This window comes from Panthera onca, chromosome A3, assembly GCF_046562875.1.
Source record: "Panthera onca isolate mPanOnc1 chromosome A3, mPanOnc1 haplotype 2, whole genome shotgun sequence".
Lineage (NCBI taxonomy): Eukaryota > Metazoa > Chordata > Mammalia > Carnivora > Felidae > Panthera > Panthera onca.
The window spans coordinates 54,918,860-54,946,590 of record NC_138341.1 but is presented as its reverse complement, the minus strand read 5'-3'; the positions used below and the strand labels follow the sequence as shown (position 1 = coordinate 54,946,590).

The 27,731-nt window shown below is 35.8% G+C and overlaps 1 protein-coding gene and 1 long non-coding RNA gene across 7 annotated transcripts in view; one reads left to right on the top strand and one right to left on the bottom strand.

The window, feature by feature from the left end:
* The window catches only part of LOC132660319 (uncharacterized), a 69,586-nt gene that overhangs the window by 6,382 nt on the left and 35,473 nt on the right, over nucleotides 1-27,731 (top strand). For 3 of the 4 annotated variants that reach the window (XR_009601716.3, XR_009601717.3, XR_009601720.3), the window contains exons 1-3: nucleotides 22,724-22,942; nucleotides 23,373-23,532; nucleotides 26,052-26,171. This is a non-coding gene — a long non-coding RNA (uncharacterized LOC132660319). Of the gene's footprint in view, nucleotides 1-22,723; nucleotides 22,943-23,372; nucleotides 23,533-26,051; nucleotides 26,172-27,731 lie in introns of those variants that run through there. The other variant, XR_013554668.2, reaches the window with a different exon arrangement.
* Nucleotides 3,599-22,804, bottom strand: C1D (C1D nuclear receptor corepressor). 3 transcript variants are annotated; one of them, XM_060604321.2, is made up of 6 exons: nucleotides 22,728-22,788; nucleotides 12,234-12,396; nucleotides 8,282-8,428; nucleotides 7,490-7,556; nucleotides 7,129-7,184; nucleotides 3,599-4,466 (listed from the first exon to the last, which is right to left on the bottom strand). In XM_060604321.2, the coding sequence occupies exons 3-6, from the start codon at nucleotides 8,417-8,419 to the stop codon at nucleotides 4,302-4,304; spliced, it is 426 nt and encodes a 141-aa protein (XP_060460304.1). In that variant the 5' UTR covers nucleotides 8,420-8,428; nucleotides 12,234-12,396; nucleotides 22,728-22,788; the 3' UTR covers nucleotides 3,599-4,301. The 3 variants fall into 3 exon arrangements, with proteins under 3 accessions (XP_060460304.1, XP_060460307.1, XP_078300698.1); XM_060604324.1 differs by lacking the exon at nucleotides 12,234-12,396 and having other exon boundaries at nucleotides 22,728-22,804; XM_078444572.1 differs by lacking the exon at nucleotides 12,234-12,396 and having other exon boundaries at nucleotides 4,414-5,930; nucleotides 22,728-22,804.

The window sequence follows — 27,731 nt, the reverse complement described above, 5'->3', positions numbered from 1 at the left end:
AGACTGTAAGGGAAGAAACCGTGGCTGCTGAGAGCTTAGCCTACATCATTAGCTGAGTAATCCCATTCTGCATGGTGTTTAGCAGTAATTAAAATTATGCTTTGGCAAAATTGCAAAATACCGCATATCCCATGGACCTCTAAGGTCACTCGTAGTCAAAATCACAAATGTTAAAGCTCAAAAATGTCAAAACTCATAAAACCCAGCAAATATACATATTTTTACTGATGATTTCTTTCTTAAGGGAGAGATACTAGAAAAGTATCAGAAATAAGGTAGTAAATTATTTTGATTTAAATAAGTCATGGAATGTGTTATTATTAGAGAGAGCAAAGGTCACTAAATGAAACAGTATCAGCCAGATACATTACAATATGGTTTATGATAAGCCATTGCTAAATGGATCACTAAATCAGGTGATTCCTTGTTAGAAGAACTCTTCTGCTATTTTAATAACTAAACCTCTTTGGACAAGGCCCAAGATGAATTGTACACACTACAGTAAATTGTACACAACAAGCCTCTATTCTTTTTACACTAACATTTTCAACATAGGCTCTCAATAGATAATGCCTACATAACAAGGGATTGAAGATATTTTATATTTCTTCTAATCACCTCATTCAAATCATAGCATTTCCTGGGTCCTCAGCTTTAAAAAACTGTATTACTATAAATTCTGGATAGGTCTACATTCATTTCGGCAGAAGCATCTTGAAATGTTGAATTATCATCTTCAATTTCCTTCAGTCATTTATTGTAGCTGCCAAACTGAAATGGTGCACCTAAAAGGCAACAGTAAACTGAAAGCAAATAATAAAAAAGTCTCTTAAATGTTTCATTTATAAAAGCTTATTTTTCCCACCATCAAATTTTGTACACTGTCTGAAATATATCACTTGACAAAATTGACATCTTGCATGCAGTTATTCTGCCAGGATACATTTGCTTAACTTCCAGGCTTATGGGGGGAGGGGAGGGAGGTAGCATCTTTTCTCAACCTTTTATGAACAGAAGAATAATACAGAGCTAAGTTGGTTTTGGTTTTTGGCCTGGGTGGGGGGCGGGGTGCAGAGTTAAAATTAAACCTCAATTGCCAACACATATCACTATAGCTATCCCCTTTTCTAGATAACTTTACTAATCCTTCCTAGCTATATTAAAAATTATGCCATAAAATAAACACTTTAAAAAGGCACATCACGTCAGAGGGTGGCTGCTCCAAAGAGTAGTCTATGGCAGCTCACTGATAGGAAAACATTTCTGCAAACCAAAACCATTCAAAGCATTTTGTTGAAATCCTGCTCACAAGCAACAGCAAATTAACCAAGTAGAACAAGTCTACAAAATTCTATTATAAAGTCCTGTATACTTTTTCCCCTAACATAATTGTTAATGACAACTATAAAATGCTAATATATAAGATAAACAAAATGTGGTTTGTATTTCCAAAACCAAAGAGTTTTAGACCAGGATACAGGGAAAAGGAAATGTTTTTATTAGTAAAGTACCTTCAAATCACATTTATATAAAATAGGTTGCTACCAAGGTCATTTGGTAAAAGAGCCACTGAATTGGTCCAGGCAAGTTTATGAACTATGCTATGAGGGAAGAAAATGAGATGCCAGTGCCTCCTTTTCTTCCATTTATATACCAAACTTAGCTATTACATGAGGGTCAGAATCACTGTTCAAAATCTTTCTCAGTTAATGTCACTTTGTAAAGCCGAAATTTCTGATAATTTATTGCGTAAAATCATAGTTTAACTATATCATAAACTGAGTGATTCCTAGAGCATCTTTTCCTCGAATGACCTACTTAAGAAATAAGTATCTATATTCAATACAATGTCCATTTTTGAAACATTTCCTACATTTCTAGTCAATTTTAAAAGCCTTATTTAGAAATAATACCAATCCATTTCTAATAGCTAAGTAGAACAATTTTTTAATCTGCAGGGTATCTTAAAAACCAATCAACTTGACATAACCTCCTAATTCCAGGAATGTAAACCATAATTCATCCTTCAATTTTCCTCTTAACATATTCTACTTTACTAAAATGAATTCCCATCCTGCAACTATGAAACAAGAAAATTGTACTTAAAATAATATTAAAAAACGAAATCTCATTATTTAGTATTAGATTAATAGTCTATAATTCTAATCTTAAAAATATCTATAGCTATAACCTCTCCAACTTGTTAATTCCCAAAGAGAGTAATAAAAGATGTGATTAACATCTAAACTTAGAGCAGACTGTCATTTGGAAAAAACTATGTTAACAATAACTGTACCACAGTCAAATAGATCAACCCATCACCCTTTATGGTTCTGACTAAGGTTAATGAGCACAATTTGTCATAAATTTTCTAGTAACTCTGAAAAAGTGAACAAAAAGACTACTTCTTTCATAACACTTTATAAAAGTAGAATAAAGGCTTGAGTTGTCTTCCGTGGAAGCTAGCATCGTATTTGGCAATGTAAATAAATGTCATTAAATATTTGTGAAATGAATAAACAACAAATGAAAATAAAACCCACTGCACTACTACCATTCAGCTCCTTATTATGTGCCAGGTAATAAGTATTTCAAATTCTACATACTAAAATGGAATACGCTCAAACTGTTTATTTCTACTAAATAAAACACTGAATTATTCACTAAGAAACTCCAACTTAACAGAATTTAAAAGTTGGATTTTCACAAACCAATAACTTGGTTAATGATTTTCTGTAACTGTATGACATTTTTCATTTAACTTTTTTCTTTATGAAATTAGAAAATATACAAAAATTCAAGTTATAAGTTCCTTTGTAATAAACAACACATGTATATTACACTTGGTCATAAGAACATTTATTTCTGTCATGAAGAAGTTACTTTTCAAAAAAGCTCAACATTTGAGAGGATGAAGGTGAAAGAAGGAATGAAATAACTATAAATGTTCTTCCACTTCAAAAACTGTCTGACAACTGAGCCAAAAGACTCTGCATCTATCAGTGACTTCCTCTTCATGTGTCATAGAAAGAGTTCAACATGCTTTACAAAATCCATTACATTTTAAGACCGTTTCCAATATCTTATACCATAAATCAAGAAATCCATTTATTCAAGGTTACTTATGGAGAATTAATCACACAGAAAATTTTAACAACTTCTTTTTCAAAAATTAAAGTACTTTACTGTACTTGGCATTCCTATACATAATGATGTGGACTTAAAGACTGAAAGCATTAAGAGCATATAATTAAAGTTCAAGGACTTAGACATTAAAAAAAATTTTAATACATATAATTCTCTGTGACAAATATTCCAGAAAAATAAATCAGGATATAAACACAATATAATCTCTTCTGGATTTCTCTTCCCCTTAAGTGGCATTATATAACATAGGAAGTTGTTTCAAAATACTTGTATGTACTTGATATCACCTCAAAAACATGTAATCCAAAAATCTGAAAAAGTAAGACCAAGAGAACTATGGCCATAATGCAGAAAGAACAAAAACTCATGAATTTATTCCTAATGATTTCTAAAACCTATCTTCCTAATTTCAAGGGCAAATTTATACAAAAGAGAAAAATAAACAGTCAGCTATACAAACTTTACAGCCTTTATTGATAGGATATAGCTATTATGCCAAAATTCAGCCATCAATATACAACCTCATTTCCCATCTGAAGTTAATGAGAATATATTTTACCTTAAATGGGACATAGAGGCAAATTGCCAAGAATAAAAATATAACCTTAAAGTCTTAATTTCACACTTCAAATATCAAAAGAAAATAGTAATTCCCAAAATCATGAAAACATGAAGTAACAACATAGAAAAAAATGGACATTTAAGTCATTTCATTCTCTTAATATTATACAGTGAAAACAGATGTATTTATAACTTCAGCCTTCAGATAGCATACTTCATAAAGTCATTATTCATTTAAAATAGACAAATGTTTACAAAAAACATTTAACTTAAATTTCATAGTTGCTTATAAAATGGTACTTGAAAGATTGACCTGTATCGGGAAATAAGAGTCTTGTCAAGAAAGATGATAAACTATAAATATAAAATATACCACAGTGTTAAAAATCTCATAGTGGTCTATAGGAAAATCAATAAAGATAACAATCTTTCTGGGGAAAAAATATTTAGCATTACAAATTTAAAATGTAAATTTTATATATGAATTCAATAAGGAATACATTTAAACCTTGTATTGCCACATAATCATCTATTTTGTGGAAAACAATAAAAATGATGTACTTTTTCAATAGGTGTACATCAAAACTAAAAGGCTAATTTTTACTTTTTCCTTTATTGGCAACTTTGGATGCATTTTTAGGTTTTGGTTCCCAAAGGGCATTTTTCACAAATCTTGAAGCTGCACCTCTGTCCAGCTTGCCGGCCTTTTTCTTGTCTGTTATTTCCTTGACTCTGTTCATGTATACTCTGATTCTTTCCTTAAAGATTAAAAAAAAAGAAGAAGAAAAGAAAGCAATAGACTTACTAAGCTGTTCACCACCACTAAGTTTTATTATACTATACCTCAGTTAAATTCAACAGATATGTATTTATTGCCTATTGAGTGGTGATAGTAAGTGCAAGTGAATAGGATAAACATGCTCCATGCTCTCCTGGAGTTCATAGTCTGGGGGGAATAGACACTAAAAAGTCATTTCAGAAGTGTTTTGATGTTTCAAAAGAGGGAGAACTAGACTAAGACATCACTACGGAGATAAACATTGAATTGTTTATGTGTGGTTATATATTTAACTTAGCACTAACCTAAATGCACATAATAACTCTTATGTATCTGAAGTCTATAATCTAAAATAGAGCTCTCATATACTTGCAGCGTACAAATTAAACTGGAAATTTTTCTAAACAGGAAATGGATGAAGTAGTACTTAACTATTTTTTTATTTTACTTTCTAGTATCACAATTAAAATAAGCAAAATGAAAATACAAAATCTTTTGTTCAATTTCATAGTTTTTGATCAATAAGCACACAATACTTTCTGATGAAAACTATAGTTCTAATCAGACTTTACAAGGTGAAAAACAGAATAGGTTGTGCCATATCACTTCGAATCTTCTGAGACCATTAATCAGAATAAAGGGCTATTCTATACTTTGACTGGAAAATTTAAATAAAGGGGATGAGAGCCATAAAATAGCATAGTAAATGAGTGATCACTGATGAAAAGCAAGTTTCATTAAAATAATCAAAATAGTTACAGAAATTTACACAGAAAAATGCAGACCCCTAGAATTTTTTAATTGTGAATGGCTGACCACTCTGCTCAAAATCCTCTCATGGTTTTCTATTTCTCTCAGAGTGAAAGCCCAAGTCTTCCCAACACAGACCCACTCCAGCCTTGCCAGGAGTTATCTTCCTCAAATATCTACATAGCCACTCCCTCTCTCCCTTCCAATTGGTTCAAACGTTAATCTCGTTAACAGGCGCTGCCTTTACCATTTAAAATGGAATCCTACTCAAGCACTCCAATCCCCCTTACCCTACGCTATTTTTTTTTTTCCCATAAGCTATAACTTTCTAACATACTACATACTACATATATTTATTATGTTAAATGCTTGTCTCCCTCCACTAGATAGACTGGCATCTGCTGCAAGGGCAGTGGTATTTATCAGCTTTATTTACAGAGGAATCATCTTACTTGGATATAATGCCTGGCTTCCAGTAAGCACTCAATTATTTGTTGAATAAATAAACTGACTATTTGCAATGCCCTTCCCCATTCATGATATACATGACAAATAGATTTCCTCTCACATGCTGACTCTGTGATCAATTAGTGATGTCTGTCACAAGGTCAGAAAAGGGGAATAGGTTTATGTATGCTTTTTTATGTGCCAACTCTCGTCCAGAATATGAATGTACTCCTCCATAAAATGGGTTCTGATGGAGAAAAAAGATAATAATTTTATCCTTTTCCAATGAAAGAATCAAGTATTAAAATACTACAAATAACTTTGTGTTAAGGAAAAATGAGGAACTTTACAAATGTAAAGTCCATATCAGAAAATTGAAAACAGATGATACATACAGTGCACCCTCCTTAAGATTTTAAAGCCAGTACCACTGGTCAAATCAAGATCTGTGCCTCATATAGTTTTACATTTTTGCTGTAAGTATTTTTCACAATTTCTACATTAAAAATAAATTTGTTTTTCCCCCCAAGAACTTTAAAAGAAGAACGTGTCTTACTCCCTATTTTATAAAATTAAGACAAGAGCTCTGGTTTACTCATTTTTTTTGTAAATAAATGACCAAGTACTCTAGCAAGTTGTAAATAACATACATATCAACACCTGAAGACTTAAAAATAATAATACAGTGTCAAGTGTATTTCACATACTTATCTTGTATTTTATAAACACAAAGAATAAATGTATTAATATTCTTACTCATAAAGCCAAGTCAAGAAGGTAACCATAAGTTTGATTTCTAATTTTTTCTTTCATATTGAATGATTTAATTTTTGAAGTCAGCAAAAACTTCAAGATACTAGACCTTATATACTGTACTTATACATCTAAATGGAATACAAAGACAAACCTAGAAGATTTATTACAGGTTGTAAATATGTCACTAATGCAGAATTACTGGACAGTACACATACAACTGGTGCCAAAAAAGCTTTTAGCTTTGTTGCTGAACTGGATTCTTTACTGCTGAGAAAATGAATTAATGGAAGAATTGAAAAGGTGGGGGAGAAACTTTCCCGTCTTTGCTAGTAAATCAACTAGAATATACTTTTAAGAATTGTGTAAGAGTTTAGAAAAAAGGGGGGGGGGCAGTTGTAGAGATGAACAGGATTTCAAGAATTTATAGAATAAATAATATGGAAGTTATAAATAATTACTTGAATTGTAACGTTCTCCCATCCAGAGATTTATATAATATATGGAACACAAATTCTCTGACAAAGGCAAAGAAAAGAAAAACTAAAGACATGATGAAATCTGGCTCACTTTCATAATTAGGACTCTAAATAATTTTGTTCTCCACAACTAGTGTGATAAAGTACTATGACTCTGACTTCAGGAATACCACAACAAACAGTCAAATAAAAAGAAATCCACTGCAATCTTACCAATTCCTGCTTTACTGGATGTTCCTTAGGATTAACTCCCTGAGTTGCCAAATAAACTACAAGACAAAGATTTCATGGAACAAAATGGCATATATATTAATTGCGAGCATTAGTTAAAGAAACTCTAGTTACTCACAAAAAAGAAATATCACAAAAAAATGATAAATCTTATTTAACCTCTATGTAATATTAAATTTTATGCGGCTCATGGACATCTGATATTCTGATTTAAAAGAAATAAATATCTGACTATAAAAATTGCCATGAAGTATAACAATATATAAATTGTTAGCATTTAAAAAAGAAATCACCTTTGACATAATAATTTGCTTCATAATTAACTCCAAATTAATATACATACCCCAAAACATTGAATTTAACGTGTAAGCAGAAACTAAATCCACTTTTGCTTGTTCAAGGGGGTCCAACTATTTAATAAAAAAAGAGAGAGAGAAAAGAAGTACATACAATGAACACCATCACATATTTTAAACTTTCACCAAATACAATGTATCAAAGAGATGTTTCTTTCACTTCCTATAATCCAATAACCAAATGATCTTGAAATAATTTGCAAAAAAAAAAAAATTGTTAACCAGAGATTTTTGCCCACAAATTTTCACTTCGAGGTATCATCTTTAGTTAGACAAAGAATATGTATAATCCAAGAAAAATTCTTTTCAATTATTTTAATTTCAGGAGTTATGATCTGGGCTTTGTATGTCAAAAGTAATTTATCAATGTAAACACTGTACATGATGCATTTATGTATAAGAGGCAGGCTAAAATGCTTAGGCAATACCAAAGACAGAAGAAACATAATGAGATTTGTTTTAGACTGTCAAAGTCAATTTACTCTTTTTGTCCTATAGGGTTTCCAGAAACTCTGATAACATCATTGTAATACTTAAAAGGTCAAAGACAGAGTCTGTCAAAAAGAACGTTTTGAGTGTTCCTTTTTTTCTCAAAACCACGTCAAAATAAAAATACAGTTAGGAAGTATTTCCTAAAGTTGAAGTTCTGGTTTGTTTTTTCCCCTTAAAAATACCCAAACACTTGAAATAAAGGGGAAAAGGAGCACATTGCTAATCTATGTCTTCTGTATGTTTTCATAACACAGCACTCTGTTTTCTAAATTACATTTTTAAAATACCTTCTGCAACAACTCATTTCTAGAAACAGACATCATGGTCTTCAGCATCTCATCCACAGCACCAATGGAATTTTCAAATGTTGATAAATACTCATGAATTTCTACTGGGTAGTCTTCATTAATTTCTTCACCTGCCATTATGACCAACTGTAAAAAAATTAAATTCTTAGAATTCATGGGAGACAGATTGCTCTTTAGTTTACAAAAACAAAATCAATACGTCGTATCACGTGTTTAAAAAGTGCTACAAGAGGTAAAACCTGAAGATAAGTAAATAAATCTTCTTAGAATATAATTCTAGAGCAACTACCTTCAAACTTCCCCTCCTCAAATTGTTTGAGGTGGGCAAGGGGAGAAGAGAACCCACCCAAGTCCACTAATGCTGTACATATTAGAGCCTCAATGTTTGTCAAGAATAAAAGACATGACCACCAAACATGGATTATCATTAATCAAAGTCCTACATTTAAAAAACCTTCTGTTGAAGTTAAAAACCAAGCAAAGCAATGAAAGTATGATGAGTATATCCTATCTCTATGGTTGCTGAAAAATCACAAGTAAAGCAAAAACATATATTTTAGCCCTTTTAAATTAAAAAAAAATTTTTTTTTAATGTTTATTTTTGAGAGAGAGAGACAGACAGACAGAGAGAGAGTGAACAGCCCAGAGGCAGAGAGAGAGAGGCAGACACAGAATTCAAAGCAGGCTCCAGGCTCTGAGCCGTCAGCACAGAGCCTGATACATGGGGCTCAAACCCACGAACCACGAGATCATAACCTGAGCTGAAGTCCTACACTCATCTGGATGCTCAACCGCCGGAGCCACTCAGGCACACCATAAATTTAGATGTTGATCTAGCAGCATGGTATATTAAACTAAAAAATTAGAAAACCTTGGTCTGAATTATCTTATGACTATCACTAAAATCATTTTGAAGCCTTTATATATATTCTTTAAGCCTCTTTAAAATATTAATAACAAATTCAAAGAGTCCATTAATCACATAAAGTCTACAAGCAGAAAAGAGGAAACTTCAGAGGAATAAACTATATGGTTTTCATTTAGGCCAGAGTATACCTTGACAGCCCATTCTTTTAAAATTCACATTTATATCTTAATATATAATATCTATGTGAGAAAAAACAAAATCCACATCAATGCATTTAATATGATATCTAAGACCAAATTTCGGAAGCAATCCCAAGCCATACATATCATCTTTAGGTTTAAAAAAAGTTTATTAGCTGAAAATACCTCTTTCATATTACAAAGCTAAGTAGAACCACCAAGAATGTGTGAAAGAGCAAAACATAGCAGAATTGAAGTAAAGAGACTTGGGCTTTCTGTCTTGCTTGATTACTGACTTTGTCACCTTAGATAAATCACTGAAAAGTCTCTGGGCCTCAAATACTTCATCCATAAAATAAGACAGTTGGTCTAATGATCTGTAAAGTCCCTTATAGTTCTAAATGTTATGATGCCTATGTCACAACTTTAAAAAGTACTATTGGAATATTTAGTGACAATATATCAACATTTCTATTCAACAAGTATATTCTGCTGAGACATCTGGTTTCACTTAAAAAAAAGAAGGTGAAATCCATCTGATGATCACTACTTGTGCTGTAAAATTACACTCTAACTACTGTGCAACCAGCAATTAAACAAAGAACTCTGATAAAAGAAAACCCCACAGGAAGGAATTGTGACTTCCTATTTCAAAAAGCTAACTGAAAATTTACATTTGCCTCTGATCCCTCCCCAAAACTCTCCAAAATGCCAGAAGAAATATAAAAATAAGTCCATAGTAATATTGAAAACCAAGAAGGGCATGTATCCATGAGCAGACTTCAACAGTACAAATTTTTGTAAGCTAAAGAGCAAATGGGACCAGAGTGATAGGAAAGCAATCCAAGAAGCCAGAAATCCCCTACAGAGAGAGAGAGAGAGAGAAGGACAATGTAAGAATAACCCCAAGATGAAGGGCAATAAGAGCTGGGCCATGAGGGCTGAAAACAGCTAAACCAATCTCTAGATCTGTGAAAGGCTCCAGCATCTGCTGCCCAAATACAGGTGTAAGAACAAAGGATATATTGCAAATATAAAGAAGACTTATATTTCTTCTCTTTATGTAGAATTTTAAGCCAATGAATTTGAAAATCTGGCTGAAAAGAATGTGATGCTGAGGGAAAACAAAATCAGTTACCAAAATTAACCTAAAAGGAAGTACATAAACCAAATAGATTATTAAGAAAATGTTTAAGTCAAAGATCTACCCTTCAAAAAGGCTCCAAGCCTAGAAGATCTAGGTATTTTCTTTTAAACCTTTAAGCAACAGTTACTTCTTACAGTATTTAACTGTTTAAGAACACAAAAAAAGATGAAAAACTTAGATACCTATTTCATAACACACACAAAAATAAACTCCAGATGAATTAAAAAGGCAAATGTATAAACGTATTAAAAGATTATATAAAATATTTACATAATCCAAATGAAACACAAATGCTATGAAAGGAAATGAATGACAGACTTAACTACATAAAAACTGGAAGAAAAAAAAATCCACATGGTAAAAGTATACTGTAAGCAAAGTTAAAAGGCAAGAAAGCGCATGGGAGAAAATATTTGCCAGAATATAAAAAAGGATTAGTTCAATTTTATAAAGAATTCCTACAAATTAAAAAAGTATCACCCATTGGACTGGCAATAATTTTAAAGATTAGCAAAGTTCAATGTTGGCAAGGGTATACAATGAAGGTGGAATATAAACTGGTACAGATTTTTTAAACATACATACCCTTTGACTCAGGAAATCCTCTTAAGAATCTAGCTTAGAGAAATTTCTGTATACATACATACAAATTTATTAAAATGCACTCCTTGAACTCTTCTCTCAATCTCTCCCACCTTCTCTTGCATCAATTTTTCCCTCTGCTCCATCATTATCCATAAGCTTACAACATTTTATTTCTCCATCTTTGACAACAAAAGAAATATCTTGATTTCATATCCCCCTCCAGCAAAAGCCTCATTTTCCAATCCTTGAAAGAAGTGCTTATAGTAACAGTTCCAATTGCTTTTAGAACAAACCCTCAAAAACAGGTGCTTACACTAACAGTCCCAATTCCTCTCCTTCCATTCTTTCTTGATCCGGCCACAATCTGGCCCCCTCCTTCTCATTCAAATTGCTCTCGTCAAGGTCATCCACACAGCCACATTGTTAAATTCAATGGTCAATTCCCAGTTCTCATCACTTGACACTGTTCACTCTCTTCATTTCCTTGGCATCATATTTTCTTGATTTCCCTCCTACCTCATGGCTGCTTTCTTGGTCTCCTTTGCAGCATCCTTCTCATATCCTCAGCCTCTTATCCTTGAAATGCCCACAGGCGTCCTTGATTCTCTTTTCCTCTCTAATTTACTCACTAGGTGAGCTCAGGGTTTTAAATTGCATTAATATACTGATGACTCCCAGGTCTTTATCTCCAACCCTGACCTCCCCACTGAACTCCAAATCATATTTCCAACTGCTTACTCAATACCTCTGGTTGATGTTAATAGATTCTCAAATGTAATGTGCCCAAAGCCAAATCTTGCCTACTGTAGTGTTTCCAACTCCACCTTCCCAAATGTTCAGACCTAAAATTACAGAGTGGTCCTTGACTCTTCTCTTTCACCCTAGCTTTAAGACATATTTAGAATCCAACCACATGCTACCATTTCTATTGAGACCACCCTGATCCAAGTCAATTCAAGCCATCACTGTATCTTGCCCAGATTGTTGCAGTAGCCTCCTAAATGACCTCCTTGTTTCCATTCTGATAGTTTAGTATCAAGAAAGCAGGGTGATCATTCCAAATCTAAGTCAGATTATATAATAACTCTGCTTGGAAATTTCCATTCAAAGGCTCACCACACCTCATTCAATAAAAGACAAAATCTGGGGCACCTGGGTGGCAGTCAGTTGAGGGTCCAACTCGATTTCAGCTCAGGTCATGATCCCAGGGTCATGAGATTGAGCCCCACGTCGGACTCTGCACTGAGCGTGGAACCTGCTTAAAATTCTCTCTCTCTCCCTCTGCCCCTCTCCCCTGCTCATGTGCAGGCTCTCTCTAAAATAAAAAAGAAACAAAATTTTAAGTAAAAATTTTAAAAAATAACAAAAGACAAACTCCTTACTTACAATGGCCTAAAAATCCCTCTCTGCTACCTCCTCTGTGACCTCATCTCCTCATTCCACTCAGGCCATAACAGCCTCATTGCTCTTTCACGTCAGGTATGTCCCTACCTCAGGGCCTTTGTGCTGCTTCTTTCCTCCCTAGAATGCTTCTCTCCCACCAGGAGCTTCAGAGCACAATACTTCACCTTCATCAGATCTCTACTCAAAGGTCACCTGCAGGTAATCCTTTCCTGACTACCTATGTTAACAGGCACACACCCCATTCCCAGCACTCCTTATCTCCTCTGCCTCAGAGTCCTCAGTAGCATCTGACTTGTTTATTCGTTTACTGCCTGGCCACCTCCAAAAGAAGGGAACTACATGAGAGCAGAAATTTTTGTGTTTTTTTCACTAGCACTGCCCGACAGTCAATAAACATTTGTTGAATGAAAAATCTCTAACAAAATACTGGAAATACTAATCTAATATTCATCAATAAGGAAACAGTTAAATGAATTACAGCACATCCATCCAAGAGAATATTAAAAACAAAGAAGTAAATCTTTATGTAGTAACACAAATGAGAAATGGTGAAAAAATTCATAGAACATTGTATACAAAACAATATGTATCTAACATATGCCATTTGTTTCTAAAAACCCGTATATATAAAGATATGTAGAAAAAGGTCTGGAAGTGGGAATGCAAGCTGGTGCAGCCACTCTGGAAAACAGTATGGAGGTTCCTCAAAAAACTAAAAATAGAACTACTCTACGACCCAGCAATTGCACTACTAGGCATTTATCTTGCTGTTTCAAGGGACACATGCACCCCCATGTTTATAGCAGCACTATCAACAATAGCAAAAGTATGGAAACAGCCCAAATGTCCATCGATGGATGAATGGATAAAGAAGTTGCGGTGTATACATAATGGAGCATTACTCAGCAATCAAAAAGAGTGAAATCTTGCCATTTGCAACTACGTGGATGGAACTGGAGGGTATTATGCTAAGCGAAATTAGTCAGAGAAAGACAAAAATCATATGACTTCACTCATATGCGGACTTTAAGAGACAAAACAGATGAACATAAGGGAAGGGAAACAAAAATAATATAAAAAACAGGGAGGGGGACAAAACAGAAGAGACTCATAAATATGGAGAACAAACTGAGGGTTACAGGAGGGGTTGTGGGAAGGGGGGATGGGCTAAATGGGTAAGGGGCACTAAGGAATCTACTCCTGAAATCATTGTTGCACTATATGCTAACTAATTTGGATGTAAATTTAAAAAAGGAAAAAATAAAAGAAAAAAAAAGAAAAAGGTCTGGAAGGAGATATACAAAAAAGAGACATTCTCTCTGAAAAGGGTCAGAGATTAGGGAATAGGATCAAAGCTGACTCATTTTTCTAACTCTTCATTCTTCATTGTTTAAATTTTGTTATTTCAAAAAGCATGTATTAAAATCGTAATAAAAATAATCATTAAATTTAAATAAAGGCATATTTTAACAAAGTGTTTTGGCTCTTAACAAATACTGCAAGTATAAAAAACACAAAAATGCCTTTATTTAAATGTGAATGTTTTCATCCAATTTTTCTATTAGTGAATAACTTCCCTCCCTAGAATCATGATGGGGATTTTTCCTGCAATTATTCCTGGTCCCTAAGCCCCAATAAACAAGTAGTTATTTATTGTTAAAATGGGTGAGGGTGAACACTGAAAGCAAGGCAGTAAGAATAATTACCCTCATTAAATATGAACTGAACCACTTGCCTTTTTCCTAACTAAAAAATAAAGGCAAGGCCGACTACAAAATAATGGTTCTTCTATGATCAGAAATTCCCTCCAATTCATGATTTCTTCTAACATTTTACACAGACAGTTCCTGAATATTTGTTCTTTCCACAGGAAAAGTTACAAGGAGAGAACTGCAGAAACTTCCCTCTGTTACTCAGATCCCAGGATGACGCCATGCATGTATGGTATTAGCAGCAATAGCAAACATTTGAAAATCACTGCCTATGAGCCAGACACTTCTAAGTATACTCACTTACTTCAGATTCAATAACTTGCCCAAAGTTGTACATGGTAAAATGCCCAAAGAAGAGAAAGAAGAAAACAACTCACCCTCCTGCTCCTTACTCCTTCCCGAGTTCTAAAGGTATTTCTCACCCTTCCACCTCACCTCCTCCTTCTAAAGTACCAACGGCAAAGGTGGAAGTGGAAGAGGACATGAGAAAATTTGCCTCTTTCCATCTCTAAGGTCTGGTTGGGACTAAAGCACAGAGAGAGGGGGGAACCCTCCCCTAGTAACTCCTATAGGATGTTACTGTCACTTCTTCCTCTCAGTGGTAAGGGAAACCACAGTACAGGCAGGAGAAAAGAGGGGTGCACAGCATCACACATAGAACAGAAGCCATCCCCCTATCTGCTACCCTTGATTCTCTTACTTCCGGGAGGTCAGTCCAGCCAGGAACATAGGAATCACCCCTTACCCCTTCCTCAGGCCCCAGATCCCATCAGTTTGGCCTCCTTAATGTCCTTACACCACAAGCTTTCCTCCACTTTCACTGGCTAGATCATTTCAAGAGCCTTTGAGTAATCTCCCTACTGTCAATATTTTCCACTCTCAATTTTGAGATGTTACAAAATATGATTTTTCTATAGATACTCTGATCATTGTACACCCCTACTTAAAATCCTGCAAAAGTTCCCGATCCCCTCAGTATGGATGCCAGGCCTATTATTACATGGCCCTTGCTTGTCTAACCTCATCTTTCATCACCCTCCTCTTCCAATCCTATAGCTGCAGCCACAATGGCAGTTTTCCAGATGTGCCATGCTCATTCACTCTAACCTTTCACCTGTATGGTTCTCTGTACATTAACCGTTCTTCACACTTAACTTTGTTCAAACCTTGCTTATTTTTGGAGGTAAGATCAGGTTTTACTTCAGCCAGTGAAGATTTCTCTGAGTGCCACCCTCCCATTCTCTCGGAGAAACACAACTACAAGCTGTCATGTCACCTAAAACACTATTTGGTGATGTCTGTTGATGTACTTGACTTCCCTTTGACTACAAGCTCCTTGAAGGGGCTGTGTCATACTGCTGTTGTATCACCAGTGGCTGACACACAGAATGACTATGTCACGATCTGCCCAGGACAATCCCAGTTTATACCTGTTGTTTCAGTCTGCCATCTGCCCAGCTCTCCATTTCTCTTCCACAAGTGCCAGTTTGAACAATAAGTCATATGGTCACCCTAAAAAAAGTAGGTTCTCTGACCCTTACCACCACTCCTCACCCCATTTTCTTAGAGAACAGGAATCAGGGAAGTTGCTCCTGGTATCAGCCAGAGCTCACCCAGAGCAGTAGAACCAATAGGAGATATATATAAAGAGATTTATTGCAAGTAACAGGTTTGTGCAACTGTGGGAGCTGGCTAACTAATTCCAAACTCTGCAGGGCAGGCCATCAAGGAAGGGCATACTGGAACTCCTGGCTACAAGATGAAGCTGCTGTCCACAGGTGGAACTTCTGTTTTGTCAGGGAATCCTTAGCTCTGCTCCTAAAGCCTTTTAACTGATTGAATCAAACCCACTCAGCTTATCTAGAATATTCTAACTTAAAGTCAACTGATTTGTGGATTTTAATCACATCTACAAATACCTTTACAGCAACATCTAGGTTGGTATTAGACTGAATATCTGGGGGCTGCAGTCTCACTAAGCTGTCACATCAAAAAGACCATCACACTCCTTCCAGCCTCCAGAACTATAGCAGAAAAGGTACATTCTTAGCATTACAAGCTGTTGTTCTGACAGAATTTCCCCACAAGTCTTGTTATTCCTGACTGTAGATTCCCAAGTAATAAAACTAGACTTCAAATTCCAGCTAACAAATGTGAAGGAATGACAAATTACAAAAAATATATATCACCATTTTGCAACCCCTAATGAAATTATAGATACAGGCAACAATCACTGACAGATAAAGGGGTGAGGGGCAAGTTTACAATGGAGAGGTGAGACTGTCACTAATTTCTTTTTTAACGTTTATTTATTTTTGAGACAGAAACAGAGTGCAAGCAGGGGAGAGGCAGAGAGAGAAGAGAGGGAGACATAGAATCTGAAGCAGGCTCCAGGCTCTGGTCTGTCAGTACAGAGCCCAACGCAGGGCTCAAACTCACAAACCGTGAGATCGTGACCTGACCCGAAGTTGGACGCCTAACCAACTGAGCCACCCACAGGCCCCGAGACTGTCACTACTTAAACCCAGGGATCAATCTTCACATCACTGAAAGTAGGACACAAACAAATTATGAATCTCCTGATGTTAAGCAATGTGATGTACACAGCACCATCTCTGTAGCATGACCAACATCCCCAAACAAAGTTGAATGTGAACCTAATTGAGCCCTTAAAGCTAACTTCCATTTTACAGGAAATACAGAGGGTAGAGAAACAAGTTAACAACATCACAAGAAAGCAAACAGACAAATCTAGAATAAGAAATACTCTACTGGACAATTGACCTGGTTTCTGTAACAAATGGGATGAAGAAAAACTAAGAAAAGGGAGAGGAGGTAGAGGAAGAAGAGATTAAAGAGATCTGGGAGAGCTAACAACCAAATGGAATATGTAGACCTTGTTTGGATCTTGATTCAAATCATGTGTAAAAAGATAATTTTTGAGACAAAGAAATCTGAACATGGATCAGGTGTTAGATGACACTAACAGATCATTGATAATTTTGCTATGAAATTAGAAATCAGCTATGAGGTGAATTCAGCCTGGGTGGCTCAGTCGGTTAAGCCTCCGACTCTTGATTTCAGCTCAGGTCATGATCTCACAGTTTGTAGGATCGAGCCCTGCACTGGGCTCTTCACTCGCGGCACAGAGCCTGCTTGGGGTTCTCTCCCCCTCTCTCTTTCTTCCTCTCTCTCAAAATAAACAAATACACAAAAAAAGAACTCAGCTATGCAAATGGCATTATAGTTACATTAGACAATATCCTTATTTAAGGGTGCATACTTAAGTACATAGGGGTAAAATTACAAGACATCTTGAATTTGCATTTTAAAAAAAGCTAGCCTTCATGAGTTAATTATACTTTGAGAGTCAAGATAAGAACCTATGTACATTATTTCTATAGTGAAATTAGATAGCTAACTCACAAATTAACATTTAGAATATAACTCAGTTCATAAATTTAAAAACACCTAAATAGAAAGTACGGTCTAGAATACTTAAGCAGCTCTACTATATCTCATTTCAATTCCAAATATAATTGGGGGTAATGGGAAGCTAGGTCACTGGGTGTGCTCACCAGATCTGTGATAGTTGTTGAACAAAGCTTATAAAAACAAAACATACCCTGTGGCCTCAAATGAGGTGTTTATTACTGACATTTCCAACAAAGGCTGACATTCCAGAGTGTCTAATTATTTCAATAATGTCACAAATTTCCTTCTAAAAAAAATCCTGATGCTGTATACTTTATCTGCCTCTCCTAAAAATGAATGCATGCAAAAATGAATAAATAAACAAACCATCAAATCAAGTCTAAAGTCATATATAAAACTAGGGAAAATATTTGCAACAAAGACAGATAAAAAGGAACCTCTACAAATCAACTTAACAACAAAAAGAATACTTGTAATCCAAATGAAAAATGAACAAAGAAAATCAGCAGTTCACATATAAAGGAATCCAGATGACCAATAAACATAAAGAAAGCTACTTAATCTTATAATTAAAGAAACATAAATCGCTAAAACAAAATGCCACTTTTCATCTGTCAAACAAGCAAAAATTAAGAAGATTGATAGTATCTAATATGGGCAAAGGTGAGGAGAAACAGCCTCTCATTGACTATTAACTGGAGTGTAAATTGAGCATGGGGGGTGGCAGGAATTTGGCAATGTGCTTCAAAATTGTGTATGTACAAATTCTTTGACCCAGCAGTTTTACTTCCCAAAGAGTACATTTTCCCAAAGATAATGTTCAAGGACATCTACTGCAACACTCTAAAATACTGAAACTTTAAAGCAGGGAACAATCTACATGCCCATTAACAAGAACTGGTTAAATAAATGATGATCTATTCATTCAATAAAATACTCTGATGCCATGAAAAAAGTATAAAGTAGAGCTCGGATTCCTAAGATATATTAAGTCAACAAAAACTGAACAGCACATATAATACACTCATTTGTTTTTAAGAAAAAAGATACATGAGTATGGAGGCATACTTGTATATCCATGTAAATTTCTTAAAAAAGAAGCTGTTAACTGTGGCTACTCCTGGGAAACCAAAAAGCAGGAAGGTAGGGAGCACATTTTATGTTATACTCTCAGAATTATTATTTTTAAACAATAATATACATAACATATTATAATAATTATCTATATTTACATATAAGTTTTTCAATTCTTTGAAATTTACTTCATCCAGAAATATACCAGATAAAAATGTCATTTCCCCAACTTAGCAGCTAAAATCAAACCTACATTCTTTAGCTCTATTATATTCAAAGAACCATATGAATAGATTCCCTTCTGTACACATAAATTTTCTAGCCACCATGAGGCCATTTTCTCCCTCTTCTCACATTACAAAAACCTTTCTGGATGTGTGCTATCCCTAGAACTCCTAGAATTGCGAGGACTCCCAGCCACCATGATTTTTTTCCTGCTTAACTCCGCTCCCTCACCCCTCATATCCACTAGGTACAGTCTCACAGCATCCTTCTTTCTCCTTATCATTGTTGTAATTTCATATTTCTGCAATTATTTGATTAATGTCCATCATCCACACTAGACTGTAAGCTTCATACAGGGCAAGTCTTTACTCAGAATCAATCCTTAGTGCCTGGCATGTAGTGAATGTTCAGTGAATATTATTCATTTACATGGCATCGTAGATTCCGTGCTAAGATAAGGATAAATAAAGGAATTGTCAGTCAACTGACAGAAGACCTGGTTGGCGTTTTGTGAATTTCTTTAGCAGCGTTCAGTAGGCCTAGAGCAAGAACAATTACCAAGAATGCAGGAATTGGCTAATGGACACAAAGGAAAGGACTTGCAAAAGTATCTTTAAAACAGCAGCCTGGGAGGTATGGCCTTGAAGGGAAAGAAGTAAAGCCTTTCCCTCTGCTCTGAATACCTGTCCTTAACCTCCATCCCCTGTATTCTCAGCCCAGTGAAACATTAATTCTTTAAACCAACATCAAATGCCCTCTCCTCTATAAAGGAGTAATTTTGTCTCCTTCTTTTCTCCTTCTTCTTTACTCTCATGGTTCTCCAGACTTAGTTATCATATATCCATCAATCATACACATTTTCATGTATCTTGATAAATTCAAAGATCAAGATTCAAATGACCCATCCATTCATTACATTTGACAAAAATGAACACACTACTCGGCCCTGAATCCCACAACACTAGATTCTCAAAACTGTCCCTGCTCCTCAGTAGCTATTCATTTTGTCTCCTTTGCTAGTTCTTCATCTCCCCAAATCTAAAAAGGCTAAAATGCCTAAGGACTCAGGTCTTGTACTACGTTCTTTTCTGTTTATAGTCACTCCTTTGGTGATTATCTCCAGTCTCCCAATTTTACATACCATCTGTTCGCTGACAACTCCCAAATGTTCTTTTCTAGCAATGATCTACTCCCACTGAACTCCAGACTTGGTAGACTCAACATCTCAACTTGGATGACTAATAGACATCTCAAACATAGTATGTCATAACTGAACTCCTAATCTTCCCCCACAAGCCTGCTCCTCCCATAGTTTTTCACTTCTTAGTTAATGGCTATTCCACCCTTCTAGTTGTTCAAGCCCCATACCCTGACAATTATCTTACTCTTACAACCCACATTTAATCCATAAACAAATCTGTTAGCTTCACCTACAAAATACATTCAAAATTGAACTGCTACTCACCATATTCATTTCTTTCCACCCTATGAGATTATGAAGCTGCTATAATCTCATGTGAATTATTACAAGACTTTCCTAATTAGTCTCCTGGCTTTTGCCTATGCCACTCTTCAACAATTTGTTCTTAACACAGCAGCCAGAGTGATCCTGTTAAAAACCTAAATCAGATCATGTCAGTCCTCTGCTCAAAGCATTCCACTGGTTATGTATCCTCTGTGCTATTCCTTCAGGGTGGGATTCATGTTGCATGACATTTGCATCTGCATGTGACTAACAATGTCTTGACACATATTAGGTACTTCGTAACTATCTGTTAACTGTCTAAAACCAATGAAAGTAAACTGGAGACAAATTTTGGAAAATCTTAATATCAGATTAGAATTTATACTTAAAGATATTAGGAAGTCACCACATGAATCCAAAAGAAAAATGTACCATAATGTACATTCTAGGACTATTTCCATTCCTATGCTAAGCAGAGTGACATACAATTATGAACTAAGCCAGAAAACAATCCAATTTATAATTTTTTTTGGAACTAGAGGACATCTGCAGATGTCACACCAGAATTCTATTACCATAATGACCTTTTTGCACTGCATTTTCTTAGAAAATAACAGTGAAACATATATAGAACAATCCGTCAATAATATCACTCCTTTGGCAGACAACCCATGTTAGTACCACCTATAATTTTCCTTCAAACTTACAGTAAAATCCCTGAGAAAAGATTAACTTTTTCTTTTTAAAGGTGTTAACCTCTAAAAAACAAATTTAGGGGCGCTTGAGTGGCTCAGTTGGTTAAGCGTCAGACTCTTGATTTCAGCTCAGGTGATGATCTCGTGCATGGTTCCTGAGTTTGAGCCACGCATCAGGCTCTGCACTGACAGTGCACGGAGCCTGCTTGTTACTCAGTCTCCCTCTCTCTCTCTACCCCTCCCCAGCTTGCTCTCTATCTCTCTCTCAAAATAAGTAACTTAAAAAAAACTTATCCCAAAGCCCGATAACAGAAAAAGATAGAAATTACAAAAGGTTGCTCAAGATTGAGACGAATAATTACATCAGATTGTAATGAATTTACTTCGATTATTTAATGTTAATGTTTAACTCAAAATATTTTCAAATTTATAGATATGAAGCAGCAAAACTACCTTCCAAAACCACGGAATTTGCTTCTTACAGTATTACCATCTCTAAAAGAGTAACAGTATATAAGGCTATTGTGAAAGTTAAATGAATAATATTGGTAAAGCTATTAGAACAGTGCATGGTTCAGTAGTAGTTATTATTTTACTAAAGTGAAAATGATCAAATACCCTAATCCAATGTGGACTATTCAAAGCCAAACTTGAAGTTGACTGTTTGGAAACAGTAGCTGAGATAACACATATAAAGAACCATCTAAAAACTAAAAGCAGTTATGAAAAACTGTATCACCTCTGTACTGTGATACATACAACATAGCTATTGGAGGGAGCTATAACATCCTATAGCATTTTGGAAAACCACTGTTCACACTGTCATTATTTTATCTTTCAACAAAACGAGTTCTGGCATTTCCACCAATCACAAACAGTTCTCTCAATTTCAATAGTTGTCGGATTTTTTTTCGGATCCAACATTTTTGGAACCAACGTCAACATACAATTACTTCTCGCTTCAGTATATTATCAGACAGTCCAAAGAGGTTAATAAGCGGGACACATACATCTTTATCAAGCAAAAACTGAACTGCGGTCAACACACAGGAAGACATCAAAGATAATTTTAAGCAGAAGTTTGAATCGCACCTAACCTTCTTCCTGAGGCATAAAGGAAAACTTTCTTGAGTACCCACTCTGGATTTCACCTTTAAATCGAGATTAGCCTACCGACTCAGGTGGGCTAATACTGCAGCGGCAGGCAGTTGGTGATCATATATGTGAATGAAAAATGTGGATAACACAGTAAAGTTACTCCTCTACACTTCCCACTTTGGCCTTCCTCCCTAAACCAGATTTGACGGCAGCTGAAAATTGTTAAGTTATTTAATTTCTCCTTCGCCTTCCAATATTTGATAGGAGGAGCTGAGAAGAAAAAAGTAAAGGCCAGATCAAGAGGGAGAAGTAAGGGTCCAAGGTTAGCCAAAGCCAGCAAGCAGCCGCAGGGCAAGCCCAAGTGGAGGGCCTGAAGCAATGCTGCCCCCAACGCTCGGGTGTGAGGGAACGCATTCACGAAGGCTACGCAGCTCGACCCGCTCCTCACAGTCAGCCAGGGGAAGAAAGGGGGACTCCCAGAAGAAGCGAACTTTTGCAGAAACACGAGACAAACTCAAACCCCAGCTTCGAATAATACCTCGCTGGCCTTCTACTCCGGTCTCCGGGAAAAGCAGTCGGGCAGTGGTGACGTCAATGAGGCGCCGGCTCTATCCCGGGCGCCAGCGGCGCTCTTTGATAACCTCACGCTGCTCGCCCCGCCCCGCTGGCTCCTTTTCCCTAGCCTAAACTCTCAAGCGCCTCAGGCCAAAGCTGTGGAAGGAGTTGCGGCGGGAAGCGGTTACTTTTTACTAGGTTTGTATTCGGCCGACACCCGCCGTAATACAAGTTGAGCGTATTGAACCAGAAAACGATGTTAGTTGCTAAAGCTTTGGTCAGGTTTTTATTTTTGTTTAAGCTGGTTCCGGGACCCTGGTTCTTACTACACTCCCTTCGCCCACCTCAAAATTAACCTTCTAGAGCGGACTCCCAAATTACCTGTGGCGAAAGCACAGGTTCTTTATTTTTACAATTCATCGCTAAAAATGTCTTCGTAAAATACAGCAAAAAATGAATTTCTTGAAAAATGGGGAAAAGGCAAAATACGAGTGCAGATTTTTCATTATTAGTTTCAATAAACAAAACTATATTTTAATAAATACAGCCAGTATATGAGAGGAAAAACTGTTAATCGAAAATGTAGTAGTAGTCCTTCTTACCGCGGTTTCACTTTCCTTGGTTTCAGTTACCTGAGGTTAACCTCAGCCTGGAAGCAGATCATCCTCCTTCTGAAGAATTATTGGAAGGTCAATAGTAGCCTTACACCATATTACAATGCCTGCATCATTCATGTCACTTTATCTCATCACCTGGGCATTTTGCCATCTCACACCATCACGGGAAGGGTGAGTATAAGGTATTTTGAGAGACCACATTCACATGGCTTTTATTACAGTATATTGTTATAATTGTTCTATTTTATTACTAGTGTTGTTAATCTCTTAGTGTGCCTAATTTACAAATTAAACTTTATCACAAGTATGTGTGTACAGGAAAAAATAGTATATATAGGGTTCAGTACTGTCTGCAGTTTCAGGCATGGAGCTGTTGGGTGGGGTGGTGCTGCTGGGTCTTGGACCATATTCTCTAAGGATGAGGTCGGGACTACTGTAAGTGATTATTAACAGCATCATTTTTATATTCCTAACTTTTTAGATATAGATAGATATAGATATATGAAGTCATTATATTGTATGCCTTAAACTGATATAGTTTTATAAGTCAACTATATCTCAATAAAACTGGCAGGAGTAGGGGAATGGGGAGAAGAAAAAAAAAGTTATCCAAAATCCCCCGTCACAGGAGTGGGGGGGGGGGGGGGGAATGCCTCCGGATAGCATTTGAAAACCACTGCCTTATGCTACCTCACAGTTTCTTTTATTCCATTTCACATCAAGAGGCTGAATTCACCTCAGTACTAGTGAATACTCCAGCTCTTGGCTGCAAGAAAAGAGACTCGATATATAACAATATAGCTGGCCTTGGAACTGGAAGATAAAGGCACTGACAACATTCCCAGAGTAGATCAATTCCCATTTTATTACTTCACAGTAGAAATAATGGCAGGGTATGCAAAAGTAGCTGGGACAAACTAGCTATGTGGCCCTAGGCAAGTTACTAGCCTCTGATCCTTAATATTCTCATCCGGGAAAATAGAGTCTAATAATAACTATGCATCAAATGAGACACCAAAAGTGCTTTCCACAGTGCTCAGCACAGAGTAAGCATTTAATAAACATTAATTATTAGTAACAGTAATTATCACTATACAATATTATCTCTAAAAAAGAAGGAAGTGAGAAATTTCCAGTGTTGATCAAAAAAGAAAATTCTGATGTTAAATTTAGGGAGTTTCTTAAATCTTAGTATTCAAACTATGTATCACAAAATCAGGCTCCCAATTAATATCAGAGTAAAATATTATAATTTTTTTCTAACTTCGGAATGATAACATACGAAGATCACTGTTACAGCCAGCATAATAATAATCTCAGGTGGGATTCATCAGTAGATGCTAAAACTATTAGGTGAAAGTTTGATTTAGAGGTGGACATTTACACCACCTTAAAACACTTCATCACAGACTATTTTTGAATTACGAAAGTAAAAATGGTAATCTTACAATAGCAAAATCTGTTAGATATAGAACCAGTTGTTCTATTTTAGTACCACTAATGAGACAAACTGACATCACATGCCTCCTTTCATGATGCACTAAGAAATACTGCACCATCATTTAATGTATTATTCCTGCCAAAAGGGCATTATTTGAATCTGATCCTCAGAAAATATTAAACACACCCAAAGTGAGGGACATTCTTTAAAAAAATTCTATTTCAGAAGTGTTAATGTCATGAAAGGAAAAAAAGAGAAACTGTCCTAGATTGAGAAATTAGAGAGACACCGCAGCAGAAGGCAATGCATGATCCTGGATTGAATCCCAAATCAGTGAAGAAGAAAAACTCTATAAAGAATATCACTGGGGCCGTTGGCGAAATTGAATATAGATTTTATATTGAATATAAAATTAAATATATGTATTAAATATATGTTAAATGTTTTGTGTTTGAAAATTGCACTATGATTATGTTAGAGAATGTTCTTGCTCCCAAGAGATGCATGCTAAAATATTTAGATTAGGGGTAAAGGGCCATGTTGTCTTCAATTTACTCTCAAATGATTTCGAAAAATACTAATAGTAACAATAATAGTAATTATATTGAAGAGAGATATCAAATGTGCAGAGTGGTTTATAATTGGTGAATCTAGGTGAATGGTATGAGAGAGTGTATTATATTATTCTTACAAGTTGCTAAATGTAAAATGCAAAGAAAGAAAGGAAGAAATGAAAGAAAGATATAAAGTATATCTTTAAGTATAAAGGAAGAAAAGAAAGAAAGAAAGAAAGAAAGAAGAAAAAAGGGGGAAAAGAAAGGGAGGGAGGAAGGACAGGAGGAAGGAAGATGGATGGGAGACCAGAGAGGAAGAGCCTTCTTTGAAATGTAGCAGCTTTGCTCTGTGGGTGGGTTGTTTACAAAATTCCCATCTTGTTTGTGAGTTTTAAGGACCTGGGATGAAAAAATTACCACAGGTTATGGTCTATGTTCTGCGAAATATTACTTTGCAGAATATTGCCTGTTGCTACCCCAATGCCCTCCCTCAATTTTGAAAAGTAAACTGCAGATTATACTAATGTTAACAATTACAGTAGTAAGCTTTGTTTCTATCTTTGTTTCATATATCATGAATTAAAAAATAACTGAACTTGTCCACACCAGCATTTGGAAGCATATTCTCATTCATTAATCTCATTTTTTAATCATTGAGCCAAAAGTAGCCAAATCACTCTCTCCCTTCTTCTCAGGCTGGATAGTGAGAATAAATAAGCAGGTGAGGCTGCTCTACCACTGAGCCTCCCCACACTCCACTCGTCTTCCAGCCTTGCAGGAGAGGGACTGATGGAGAGTAAGCTTTGCTCAGACAGGTAAGTAAGTACTAAAGGATGGAAATCCCTGCATGTATGTCCGGCTCCACTTGGGGCCCTGACTTGCTAGCTCAGAAGACAATCTGCAATCTAACTCCACCTGATTTGACTCCTGCTATAAGAAACAGAAATATTCCAGACAATAAGAATTTAGGAGCAAATTAGGCTTAGCGCAGGGGAGGTCATTAGTATTTCATGACACCTTGGAAGAATACCCAGATGTTAAGAATACTCTATCTTAAAGCCAAGGGTAAGAGATTCTAGGGAATAAGCAATTGATGCTATCGCCATCTCTACTGTTTATCTAAATAACCTAAATAAATAAACCACTTCCTCTTCTTTCTGTTTGTGCTTTTTCCTTCCTTTCCTTTTTTTTTTTTTTTTTTTTTTTTTTTTTTTGTTGTTGTTGTTGTTGTTTGGTTTTATTTTCTGGGTGTCAAAGAATATTTGATTCATTTGAAACATCTGGTGGAATGGGAAAATTTAAGCTAGGTTGTCAGCTCATAAGTCATTCTAAACACACAAAAAAGTTATATTTCTTCCCTTATTGTCCTAGTCCCTTCACACTGCTATAACAAAATGCCACAGACTGGGTGCCTTATAAACAATAGACAGCTACTTCCCACGATTATGGAGTCTGAAAGTCTGAGATCAGGGTGCCAATAAGGTTGGGTGAAGGCTGTCTTCCAGTTTTAGGCTGTCAACTTCTTGTGTCCTCACTTAGGGAAGGTAGAAGGGAGTTCTTTCAGACCTTGTTAAAAAGGGCATTAATCCCATCATAAGGACTCCTCCTTCGTGACCTAATCACCCCACCAAGGGCCCAGCTTCTAGTATCATCACCTTGGGCATTAGGATTTCAGCATATGATTTTGGGGCAGACACAAGCATTCAGACCATAACACTCATCTTCACTTCACAGTGCTTTATGTTCCTAAGTTATTTACATCAAAAAATGGAATAGGGGCACCTGGGTGGCTCAGTCGGTTAAGTATCTGACTTTGGCTCAGGTCATAATCTCACAGTTGGTGAGTTTGAGCCCCACATCGGGCTCTGTGCTGACAACTCGGAACTTGGAGCCTACTTCAGATTCTGTGTCTCCCTCTCTCTCTGCCCCTGTCCTGCTCATGCTCGCTCTCTCTCTCTCTCTCTCTCTCTCTCAAAAAATGAATAAACATTAAAAACTTCTTTAAAAAATGGAATAAAGACAGGATTTTAAAACCTTCCTAGAATTAGCCAATTGAACAAATAACTGATAATTCAGTGCTTATTTAAGAAATTGATTCCTGTCATACTCCTTAAAAATACCCTGAAACCTTGCCACATAATAACATCCTCCAAAAAAAAAAAAAAAAAAAAATCAATGTTCATAGGCATAATGAAAATAAATATATTTATTACTCAGAATGAATCAATTCTATGAATTGCATGTAGCTTTGTGGCTCCTGCCATTCCCACATGAAGAATAGTGATCAAGGAATGACAATCAAGGATGTAAAGGGAAAGGGCATTTTTAGATGATCCACGACTCAGAAATCAGTCCTCATCAATGGTGTGGGCATG